This window comes from Marmota marmota, unplaced genomic scaffold, assembly GCF_001458135.2.
Source record: "Marmota marmota marmota unplaced genomic scaffold, marMar, whole genome shotgun sequence".
Taxonomy (NCBI): Eukaryota; Metazoa; Chordata; class Mammalia; order Rodentia; family Sciuridae; genus Marmota; species Marmota marmota.
This window is the reverse complement of record NW_026000051.1, coordinates 2,283,899-2,295,171: the sequence shown is the minus strand read 5'-3', so window position 1 is coordinate 2,295,171 and position 11,273 is coordinate 2,283,899. Positions and strand designations below refer to the sequence as shown.

The following is an 11,273-nucleotide window of genomic DNA, read 5'->3' as shown; positions in this document are numbered from 1 at the left end:
ACTTTGGAGTCACTCATCCCTTCTGGGACTCGGTGTTTTTTTTCTGTACGACTTTCTGATTGCCAGATGGTGAGACTCCATGGGGAAGCTACCGCAGGGCCCTGGTGCCTGATGACCTGGGCCATCTCAGCCTGGGGCACGATTCGTGGCTTCAGAGGCCTCAGGGTTCTCACCTGTAAGTGGGGGCCCAGAGTGTCCTTCCAGCATAAGGTGGTGAGAGTAGACGTTGGACTTGGTGGCCCCCTTGGGCTGGCCCCTGGCTCATCACAGTGATGGAGACTCCGTAAGTGACACGTGATCAGAGGCCGTGCTGCCGTGGGGTTGGTGCTCAGCGTGGCCTGTGTGACCGGGCCCCGTGTCCTGTTCATGGGCTTTTGTCCTTGACTGTCCCCCGAAGCCCAGCGTGGTCCCTGATTTATAGATGAGCACAGGGGGGCTCAGGGGGGACAGGAATGGCCCGTGGCCACTCTGGTGAGTGGCGTGGCCAGGTTTGAGCCCTGCCTGGACCCCCGGGCCCTGGAGCAGGGCCGTGTTCCACTGGGAGGCGCCAAGAAGCCTCGAGGAGGTGTGCGGGTGCGTGTGAGCCCGGGTGGGTGCCCGTGTGGGTGTCGCAGGCAAGGTGGGCGCTGTGGGTCACGTGTGCAAGCTCTGACTCACGTGTGCACGCGCCGAGTGTGAGTGATGGGGTCGTGGCCTGTGTCAGGAGTGGGTGAGCAGCACGTCCATGCACGCGTGTGCCAGTGTGTGGAGCCGCACCACTTGGGTTGTAAGTGCAGGTTTCCGGGGGCGGGGCGACACGGCTGCTCCTGCCCTGGCCACTGTGGCGCTGGGAGCCCAGCTGCCTGCGGGCGTGGCCATCGTGGGAGGACCTACGGTAGTTTACCCAGGTGTACTTGTGCTGAAAGTGCCGAGGCGGGTGTCTCCCCGGGGCTGGGCGTGGGGACTCCTGTGCCACTGTCCGGGGGCCAGGAGGAAACCCGGGATGGCTCAGGCTGTGGCAAGGCCTTCCCGCGTCAGTAGCCATCTGGGGCTCAGGCTTAGACCTTGGCAGTGCCCACCTCCTGTGGTCTCTGTGGGCTTCCTGCTGAGGGCAGTGAATGTGCCGTCGCTGGAGGCATCCAAGGGTCAGATGCTGGCGAGGGGCCTTGTGTTCCCAGCATGGGTGTGAGGTTGGACAGTGGACACCTTTTCTGTGGTGCTGGGGATGGAACCCAGGGTGCTCTACTGCCGAGCCACATCCCAGCCTTTTTGATGTTTTGAGACGGAGACTCACTCAGTTGCTCAGGCTGCCCTGGAGCTTGGGGTCCCCCTGCTCTTCCTCCTGTATAGCTGGGGCCGCAGGTGTGCGCCACTGGACCTGTCCGTGTGGGTAGTGAGCCCAGGGCCCTGCTGGTGCGAGATGTCCTGTCTCCGTGGGGACGCTGGGGGTGGCTTCTTGGGCCCCTCTGGGAGGGAGCAGAGCTGAGGCTGGTGGAAGCCATCTAGGGGGCTTGGGGAGCTCCAGGGAGCACTGTCGAGAGCAGGCTGGGGACACTTGTTCTCTGTCCCCTGCTCTCCCTGCCCCCCTCCTCCGCCCTCTCAGCTCAGGACTCACAGGGCCTCCCCGTCTGAGCTCAGGAGCAGTGACCCCCTCCCCATGGTGTAGGTTCCGTCCTGCTCCTCGCAGGACACCTGCAGGCCTGGGCTGGGGTGGGATGTGGCCTGAGAGGGCTGCCACTTGCCCTGCCCAACTTGGCACAGCCTCGGTGCTTCAAGAAGTGTCTGTCGGACACAGGAAGAGACCGAGTCTTCACAGGCACCGTGTGGACTCAGATGACCAGGCCCCTGGAGGGCTGGGCCCTGTTGCGGCTTTGGGGGGCTGTGCAGGCTCAGCCTAGAGCTGTCCATGGGGCAGGTCTGTGAACATCGGCTCCATATGAAGAGCTTCCCTGTGGGTTACCTGGGTTTGCCACCTTCTCCCTGCCTGTGGGGGACTCCCCAGTGCTGACCAGTCCCCCCAGGGGGGTAGTCAGGGAGCTGTGCCTTCAGCTGCCCCACTCAGGACCTTGGGCTCTCCAGCTGTCCCTCTGTGGGAGGGGAGGGCACACTTCTCAGCGTCCCCGGGTGCTCCCTGTCGGGGACCCAGTGGGCTGTCCAGGGCAGGCGCAGGGCAGCTGCTGGATCAGGCCCTTCTGAGCACCAGGAGGCTGGTGGGGCGTCCAGGCCCTGCGTTCTGGGCTTGCCGGAGGGGGAGGGGACAGCGGGAGGAATGTGGCTTTGAGGAATGTTTAACCCAAAGCAGAAATAGCTCACTGCTTTTTTTTTCCCCGGGCGCCACCGCTCAGGGTGCCATTCTCTCCCTGTAGCCTAGGGGCCATGTCCACCCTGCTCCTCCACAGCTCTGGCCTTCTGGGGACAAAAAGTGGCTTAAACAAAACAAAACAAAACTGAGAAACACCCTTGGGAACCAGAAAGAGCTCTGCGTTTGGAGCAGCCAGGTTCAAGGCCCTCCATCTTGCTTCCCAGGCCGGTGACCGCCTCCCGTCTGATCTCTGCTCTTTGTCTGTGCATCTGGGTGGAGGGACGTCGCGCCGACATGCTTGGCTGGCTGGCTGGTGTCAGAGCTCGGGGACCTGCGGGGCTGGGTTCAAATCCAGCCCTTCTGCTGATGAACACGGCCCCCTCACCCTGGAGCTTGGGGTCCCCTTGCTCTTCCTCCTGTATAGCTGGGGCCGCAGAGGTGCGCCACTGGACCTGTCCGTGTGGGTAGTGAGCCCAGGGCCCTGCTGGTGCGAGATGTCCTGTCTCCGTGGGGACGCTGGGGGTGGCTTCTTGGGCCCCTCTGGGAGGGAGCAGAGCTGAGGCTGGTGGAAGCCATCTAGGGGGCTTGGGGAGCTCAGGGTTCTCACCTGTAAGTGGGGGCCCAGAGTGTCCTTCCAGCATAAGGTGGTGAGAGTAGACGTTGGACTTGGTGGCCCCCTTGGGCTGGCCCCTGGCTCATCACAGTGATGGAGACTCCGTAAGTGACACGTGATCAGAGGAAGCTTGGGGAAGCTTCCCTTCTCCCCGGGAAGCCTGGGCTCCGTCTGTAAAATGGGCTCGTGGGGCTGCTCCTTGCAGGACCGGGTGGACGAGCATGAGGATGTTGGTGAAGAGACAGAGCCCCGGCCTTAGAGTCCCTCCGTCGGCCTCTCGTGGCTTCTCAGATCAAGTGGGAGACAGTGCCTCTGGCGAGCGGGTGTCCCTGCTGGCGGGTGAGCCCAGGCTGTGCTTTGGGGCAGCCGGGGGGCAGCTGAACGTCTGGGCCATCTGTGAGCCTCCTCCGGCTGGCCCTGGGACCCCCCACCCCCACACAGCTGGCACCAAAGCCCACGGGATATTTCTGTGGAATTGTCCGTGGGTCCAGCTGTCCTCCTGGGACCTGGTGGTGACAACCTGTTTAAGGCTTCCACTTAGCCAAAGCACGTGAGGATGGAGCCCGGGTCTGCGTGGTCCACTCTCTCTCCTAGGAGAGCCTCGAGTTTATTTGTCAGAATGAATCAAACCACAGACGCGTAACTGAGCAAGCTGTGGACAGACGCAGCTTCTCCCCCACCTCAGGTCCCACTTTCTGCCCTGTCCAGCCCCTCCCCCTCCCGGGCTGGCCGGGATCCTCCCCGTGTCTGGGGGGTCCAGGGCTTCAGGAGGCCAGGCCGCGGGTGGCCCCCAGGCCCCCTCCACCTCCTGGGGTCCCAGCCACCAGCCAGGCCCCTCCTTCCAGCCTATCTTGCACCTGCCTCTTTGTAGGAACCAAAGATCCCTGTTCAAAGGCAGGAGAGGGGCTATTTTTGGCACCGTGGGGGGAACAGCAAACGCTTTCCTTCTGTTCAAAAATATATGGTGTGTGCTGGCGAGTGAGGCGCTCGGAGCAGAGCGCTCAAAGCCCTGCTCGCCCGGCTCTTGTCCCTCGGACGAGGCCCAGCCTCCCCTGTGGCTCTGCAGCCCACGGCCACCCGGCACCTATTGTCTCCACACTGCCTGGGATGTGGCCAGTGCCAGCCGAGTGGACATGATCTTAATCAAGGCCAGCAGCAGCCATCAGGATGAGCGAGGAGCCTGCTCAGGTGCTGCCCTGGCCCCTGTTTCCTGGTCTGGCTCAGCCGAGCTGGGGCGGACGCATGCAGGGGAAGGGCTAGGGGTCCTGGGTCCTGAGGGAGGTGAGTCTGGCCATGGGGTCCACGGGCTGCCTCGGCACCCCTCTCTCCCTGACAGAAACTGGCCGTGAGCCGCTGCCTCTGGCCCTGCCTGTGATGCTGGGGCACAGGGCAGGCGGACGGCTGGATTTCTGGACCTCCTGGCACCCACAGTGGCTGGGGACGCAGACGTGAGGCAGAATGAAAAGGCTTCACAGGATGTCACGAGCATCCACCTGGTCTGAGGTGCATCTGGAGGACTTCCTGGAGGCAGTGGCAGTGTCTCGGCTGAGCACGAGGTGGGGGTGCTGGAACTACTGAGCTCATTCCTGTTTGCCTGGAATTTAACGGGGCGCCCTGGATCTGTGTGGGTTCGCCTTGGCAGCCCTTCCTGAGGGTGAGGAGGCCTCCGGGAGGCACTCACAGGTTGGGGGTGGTTTGTGTGGGGACAGCAGGTACCGCATCCCCATGTCCTGAGGCATCAAGTATGGCACTCTGAGGACTGGATGGGTGGATATGGTGTGATGGCGGGGAGGCAGGGGCTGGCCCAGTCGGAGGAGAGCTGCTGACCAGAAGCAGAGTGGCTGTGCCTGGCCCCATGGGCCCTGGGCCTGGGGCCTTGTGTGGGCTGCAGTTTCCTGGTCTGCACTGCAGGGGGCGTGGCTCCTGCTGCAGGAGGGGCCTGCTGAGCAGGGCAGGGGTCAGCGGAGCTGAGGGGCAGGTGCACTTGGTACTGGAAGGACCAGCAGGTGTCAAGGTCACCATGGTCAAGGTCACAGTCCTGCTTTGGTGACTCCAGCCAGGTGATGGGTGTATCCGTCCTCTTGGGCCCCACCCTCCTGTGGAGCCAGCTCCGGGTCCTCCTGCTCCGTGACAAGCACCGAGATGAGTCACTCCTGTTGTGCCTCCTCCTTGAGGGCAGGTCACAGGCACCTCCGCCCTGGGCTCGCCTGGCAGAGGCCTGAAGCTGCGCCCAGCACCCCCTGCTGGTTGGGGCTGCCTGGATCCCAGCCTCTTGGCCAGACGCCCTGGAATTCCTGCCCTAGAACCTTCCGGGTCGCTCCTGGAGCTGATTGTCTAGTGCAGCTCAGGGACAGAATCTCGGTGCCTGCAGTCTCCGGAGCATCCTGGGCAGAGGGGACAGAGGGGGACGTTCCCCTCCAGGCCCCTCCCCCGCTGTAGGCGTCCCTGTCTGTCCGGCTGGCTCTCTCCCTGGGTGCCCCTGTCCTGGCTCTCTCCCTGGGTGGGGGCTCTGCGCCCTTCCCCGGGGCTCTCTGCTCAGTCTGGGGACTCTTCCTGCCCTCTCCCTACTCCTGCTTGGAGGTTTCCTCACTCTCTTGTAGTGACATCAGGGACTGGGACTGCTCTGGCTTCTGCCCCAGCTGTGACGGAGACCAGCCTAGCATCTCTGGCCTGCTCCCAGGGCTGGACTGAAGGGGGAGGGTGGAGGCTGGAGGCTAGAGGGTGGAGGATGGGCAGTGGAGGCTGGGCGATAGGGGAGGCAGTGCCACAGGTGGGGTGGGCAGGAGGGCAGCAGCCTGGCCATGGCTTCCTATGGTGCCCACACATCCTGGGTGCCCACCCATCCTGGGTGCCCACATTATTGGCCTGGGTCCTCCTGCCTTGCCGTTGGTGGCCATGACACCTTTATTAATGATAGCAGCAGTTGTTAGCGTTTGGGGACACTTGCTGTGTTCTGCCTGGATGGCACCATGTCTCTGGATCAGCAAGATGTGGTGTCCCACGGTGCCTTGAGCCTCACTGTGTTCTGTGTGGTCTGAGTTGGGGACCCTGCGGTCCCTCTTAAAGATCTCTCCCTTCCTCTCTGGGGCGGCTCTCACACCCCTTCCCAGGGAGCCCACCCTGACCCTCTGGCTAGGCTCCAGGAATCTAGAGGAAAGGCCCCCCCACTGCTGTCCCCAGGTCTCCAGGGCCTTAAGGAGGCAGATGGGTCCCCCACTTCAGGACCACGCCCAGGACTCTCTTGGAAGATTCTGAGTGGTGATCCGAAGGCTCTACCCAGGCAGACCTGGGGCTCCGTCTTGTTTGAGGAGAGGAAGGAAGAGGGCGGCAGGTGGGGCGGTGGGCAGGTCATTGACTAGCAGGGGTCACTTTGGGTTTTGGAAAATAAAAGTAGCCACGTCTGCTTTTCAACTTACCCAGCCAACTCGGCCTGAGCGTTCTACAGGAGCACACGCTGAGCACCTACTGCATGCCAGTCGCTGCTCTGAAGAGCTGCCCCTCTGGGTGCCCAAATCCCGCCCCTGGGAGCTGCGCTAGGACAGAGACACATAAAGGAACTTTGTGTTTAGACTTGGGTCCCCTCCCCAGGATATCTTATTATTTATATGCAAATATTCTAACATTAAAAAAAATCAGAAGCCCAAACCCTTCTGATCTGAGGTGAGGCTCGGCCTGCGCAGGACTCAGGCGGGAGGGGGAGGACTCAACTCCCAGGACGTGTTTAGGGGTGTCTTATACCCCCACGTCTCTAGCCACATGGACCTGGCTCTGGTCCCAGGGCCAATGCAGATGCAGTTTGGCCCATGGGCAGGTGGCTTTCCATGGAGTTTCATGGTTTCCATGAAACCCTCAGTTTCCTTATCTGGGCAGTGGAGGTAATCAGGGTCCTGGCCGCACATCAGATGGACATTGAGTGAGATCTGTGTCCAGGCTGGGCATGCAGTGAGCACCGCAGGGCAACCTCTTGTCATTATTCCTGGAGACCACAAGGCAAAGCACCTCTTCCTGCAATTTTACATGAAAAAAATTGGGGGGGGGATTTTTTAAACTTACATAGAATTTAAAATCAGTATGTATCATAACTTCATTCTTAGAGTAAAACACCCACAAATGATGGGGCAGATGCAAAATCTGCAGAAATAATTGAGCCAGAACACAAGATTTGAACTAAACCTTGCTTCCTGTGGTTGCTTGAACTGGGGGTGCCACCAGCCATCTCCCCTTGAGGGCTCTGTGAGGGACATCTTTAGGACTCCCTGCACCACAAGGTCCTCTGCAGGGACAAAGCACATTCACCGACTTGTGAGCTCTTTGGAATGGAGACTTTGATCTTCATCCCTTTGTCAGATGAGAACATTGGGGTTCAGTCCCCAGGATTCAAACAAGCATTCTCTCCCCCTCCCCCCCCTCGGTGCTGAGGTTTGAAGCCAGGGCCTCACACATCGGGCGGGTGCTCTACATTGAGCCACGTCCCCTTAAGCCTTGTTTTCGAGGCATCTAAGCAGGGAGCAGGCCGAGGTGCGGCCTGGCTGTCCGGGAAGGGGTGCTTGGATGGGCAGGTGCTGGGTGCTTCCTGCCGGACTGTGCACTCAGGGTGCTCAGCCAGTGCTTGCCAGGGTCTGGGGAGCTTGGCGTGTCCCTCCTTGGGCACAGTCAGCTCTGGGTCCGATGGAGCTGGCCCCATTTCTCTCCACCACTGCTGTTCATGTCGTCTGGGTTGAGCCAAAAGTCCCCTTGGGATCCAGGTGTCTCCGAGTAGCCTCTCACACCTGAGCTCTCTGAAGGACCCGCCTCCTTTCTCTGGGGTTAGCAGGAAGTGACCTATGGTGGCATGCGCTAGCCCTCGGTGGCGTCTCCCACATGGAAGGCAGTGAGCCCCTGGCATCTTACGCTAATGCCCTGCCCAGCCCCGTGCGGCTGCAGCCGCCTCTCCGTGCCCGGTACTGGCCGTGTGCTAGTCGCTCTTGCTACCTGCGTCCTGTGGCCCTTACTGCAGGAGAGGAGAGCATGGCTCAGAGGGCCAGAGCACTGTCCTGCAGCCACCAGGTGGACAAGGCCCTTGGTGAGGGAGGGTGCATCCTCTGGGGACCTCAGGCATCCCTCAGCTCAGGGATGGAGAACAGGTCCCAAGAGCCAGGGGGAAAAGCTGGCCCAGCCGTGGCCAGGGACCACCCCGACTCACCAGGTCTTATGGTCCAGAGGACCTCTGTCCCCCAGACACTCTAATGAGTGTCCCCAGGAGGGCTCAGCCATGTCCTGCAGATCCCAGCTGCAGCTCCCAGCATGGAGGCCAGGTGCTAGGAGGGAGGGGAGGAGGCAGTGCTGGGGGTGGGCAGGAGCAGGGCCAGGGCTGATCGGAGCCGGCCACCTGGTTACCATAGGGGCGCAGCAGCACCCCCCCCAGACTCCTGAACTTGCGAGGCGCTGATGGGATCCTGCAGCGGAGGCCAGTGCAGTGGCTCCTGTGTGTGGGCAGCAGGTGGCGTCCCTGGGTTCCCAGCAGGCGGGCAAGCAGCACCAAGGCTGGGTGGGAGGCGCCGCAGGCCGCCTGTCCTTCCTGTTGACTGCTGTGTGCCCAGTGCTGGGCGCCCGGCTGGCGCAGCGACCGTGGGTGGAAACAGCTCACGCCAAGGAGGCTGGGCCGCTGCCACCCTGCAGGGAGCGGGGAGGCCGGAGTGAGGCTGAGGGGAGCGCTCCTCCTGCATCAGGGCCCGGGCCTGTGGCTTGCCCAGGGCACCCGGGGCTCTCCACTGGGTATCTGTGGGGAGCAGGGGGAGGCTGGGTGGGGTGTCGTCCTGGCAGAGCATCCAGCAACACCCGACCTCAGGACTGTGCTGCCTGCTGCCTGCCCGGCACCCCCGCCCGTGTCCCCGCGTGTGTCACCTGGGAGAGCACTCCCGAGGGCTCCACGTGGAGCTGAGGCTGCCCGTGCCTGGGCCTCCTGGTGGCCTACCTTCCTCTCTTCCTGCCACCCTCTGCTGTTCCCAGGACACGGGGCTGTCAGGGCTTTGTCCCCACTGGTGGGAAGGAGCCTGGCCCGTTTCCGTCCTGCACAGGTCANGGGAGGGCTGGGAGGGGAGCAGGCCAACTGGCCAGGCCTTCTGGAGCCGGGGCGGAGGGCGTTTTTGTGGCTGTGCAGGACTGCTGGGTGGGGCAGGAGAGGGCCTTCTTGGTATGGGGCCCTGGAGGAGGAGGTGGGGGAGACCGCAGGCCAGTGCAGCCAGAGGCCCCTGGGCTGGATGAGAGGCCTGGCCAGAGAGGAGCCTGGAGTGACAGGGCAGGGTGCTGCTCTGTCCCCAGAGAGTGTGAGGAGGGGACCCAGTGGAACCCTGGGGAAGCCCAGGCGTCCCCGAGGGAGCAGTCAGTAGGCAAAGGTGTCAGGGTGGAAGGCACCTCTGAGGTCAGTAAGAGGGTCGCTGGTGGCAGCCCAAGTGTCCCTGCCGTCCCCTCTTGGGTCACTCAGCCCGAGGATCCCTTGCTGAGGGGTTTTCCTTCGGCTCCTGGGGGGATGGGATGGGGCGGCAGGAGACGTTCAGGGCAGCTCTGTGTCTGGAGATTGCCACTGGGCGGGGCTGGCCGCCGGTAGCCGGAGCGGCTGGAATGGCCGGAGGTCTGCCATCTGCCCTCTGTCCCTCCTGCCGCAGCCGCGCCCCTGCGGGGTCCCCAGCCCCTGCTCTCTGTTCCCACCGGCTGTCTGTTCCACGTGCTTGAGCTGAGCTTCATCTGGGATCGGGGGATTTTGCTTCAGGGAAATGAGACTCAGACTCGATGTCTGTCCTGGCTCCTGGGACGGGCAGACAGGAGCTGCGTGGAAGGGAGCAGAAGCCCAGGAGCTTTGGGAGCTGCCCGGGGGGAGGAGGCCCTGGGCACTGCAGCCTTGCCGCAGCCTGGCATCAGATAGCCTGCCGGCCAGGCTGGCGGACAGCAGGGGCTGGGCCTCCCCTTCCCCTCGGCAGCCCTGTTCTCAGCGGGGCCAGTGGAAGCGGGTGGAGTGGACACCTCGCCCCCCTCCCGGCTTGGGCTGCAGCACCCTCCCACCTCTCGAGAGCCCCTCCCCGTGGCTGTGCCTTGGGAGTTCATGCCCCGTCCTCGAGGGGAGGACTCCGGCTCCCGAGGACTGCCTGCACCCAGCCTCCGTCCTGGCTTTGCAGGAGCCCGGGCTGCAGGCAGGCCTGGGGGCAGGAGCGTGCTGAGGAACACGGCCCCTGAGGCCAAAGCCAGATGCTGGTGCAGGTCCACAGGGGGTGAGAGGCCAGCTCTGGCCCGGCGCAGGGCTGAGGGCAGCAGGCATCAGCAGGCTCACGTGTGTGCCTGTGCAGCGTGCTGGGCCAGGCTGGGCAGAGCCAGGAGAAGCACCTTGACCTCTGGGGCTCAGCGTCCAGCTGGGGAGAGACAAGGTGCTTCTACGGGGTCCCCGCCAGGGCTGTACCCCAAGTACACGCTCCTCCTGTCAGAGACAGCAGGTCGAGGCTGCGTGTCCCCTTTGGCAGTGAGCAGACCAGGCTCAGAGGCCAAGGCCACAAGGACCAGGAGGGCAGGATCCCTGGCCAGGGCCATTCCATTCACTGTGGCCCTTTATCCTCTTGGCCTGGTCCTGCCTTGGTCAGACCTCTGGCCCCTGTTGTGACACTTATGTGGCACATAAGATCACCTGTGGAGGGGGCCCCCGGGGCCTGGCCGGTCAAGAGGCTTGCTAGGAAAGGATGTCTCCGCTGGGCTGGGGACGATGGAGAGGGGCTCCCTGGCATCAGAGGGGAGGAGGGAACAGGAGCTGGGGCAGGGGCCACTGGGTTGGGTGTGGGCAGGGGACCCAGGGGGCTGGCCTTCCTGTCCAACCAACCCTGAGCCCTGAGCCTTGGGCTTGGACCCAAGGAGGGAAGGGGGTGTGAGGTCGAGGCTCTGGGGAGAGGGGAGGGGCCCAGGCTTGGGGCTGCTGCCCGGAAGGTCATTGTGGTGCCTGGACAGAGGGGGGAGGTCACTGTGGTGCCTGGGCAGAGGGGGGAGGTCACTGTGGTGCCTGGACAGAGGCCAAGGCCCAGGGAAGCTGGACCTCATGAGGCTTCCCTCCCCCTGTGCCCGTGGGGTCATAGCTGCGAGGGCAGGACCAGCCCTTGTGGCGTTGTGTGGGGGAGCATGGGTCGACAAACATTTTCCCCCAACTTTTTCTTTTGAAATATTATGCAGCAAATCCCTGTGCGTCGGATCCCAGGCTTCGTGGCTTTCACCTCCTTGGTAAATTAGCAGAAGCTGCGGACACCCCGTCCTAAACACCGAGGGGCCCAGCAAGAGAAAGGACACTCTCCCAAGTAGCCTCCCTGCCCTGTCCACCCCTAAACGGTCAACAGGGCCCCGGCTGAGCCTCCTGCAGCCCGCCCGGCC

At 63.1% G+C, this 11,273-nt stretch overlaps 1 protein-coding gene across 4 annotated transcripts in view; it reads left to right on the top strand.

Annotated features, from left to right (window-relative positions):
- Positions 1-3,100: 3,100 nt before the first annotated feature.
- Positions 3,101-11,273, top strand: part of Ncs1 (neuronal calcium sensor 1) — a 33,475-nt gene continuing 25,302 nt past the window's right edge. Inside the window, exon 1 of one of the 4 annotated variants that reach the window (XM_048812889.1) lies at positions 3,101-3,233. In XM_048812889.1, the coding sequence (XP_048668846.1) occupies positions 3,116-3,233 (118 nt within the window). In that variant the 5' untranslated portion in view covers positions 3,101-3,115. Of the gene's footprint in view, positions 3,234-3,869; positions 4,176-11,273 lie in introns of those variants that run through there. The other 3 variants (XM_048812888.1, XM_048812887.1, XM_048812890.1) reach the window with 3 other exon arrangements.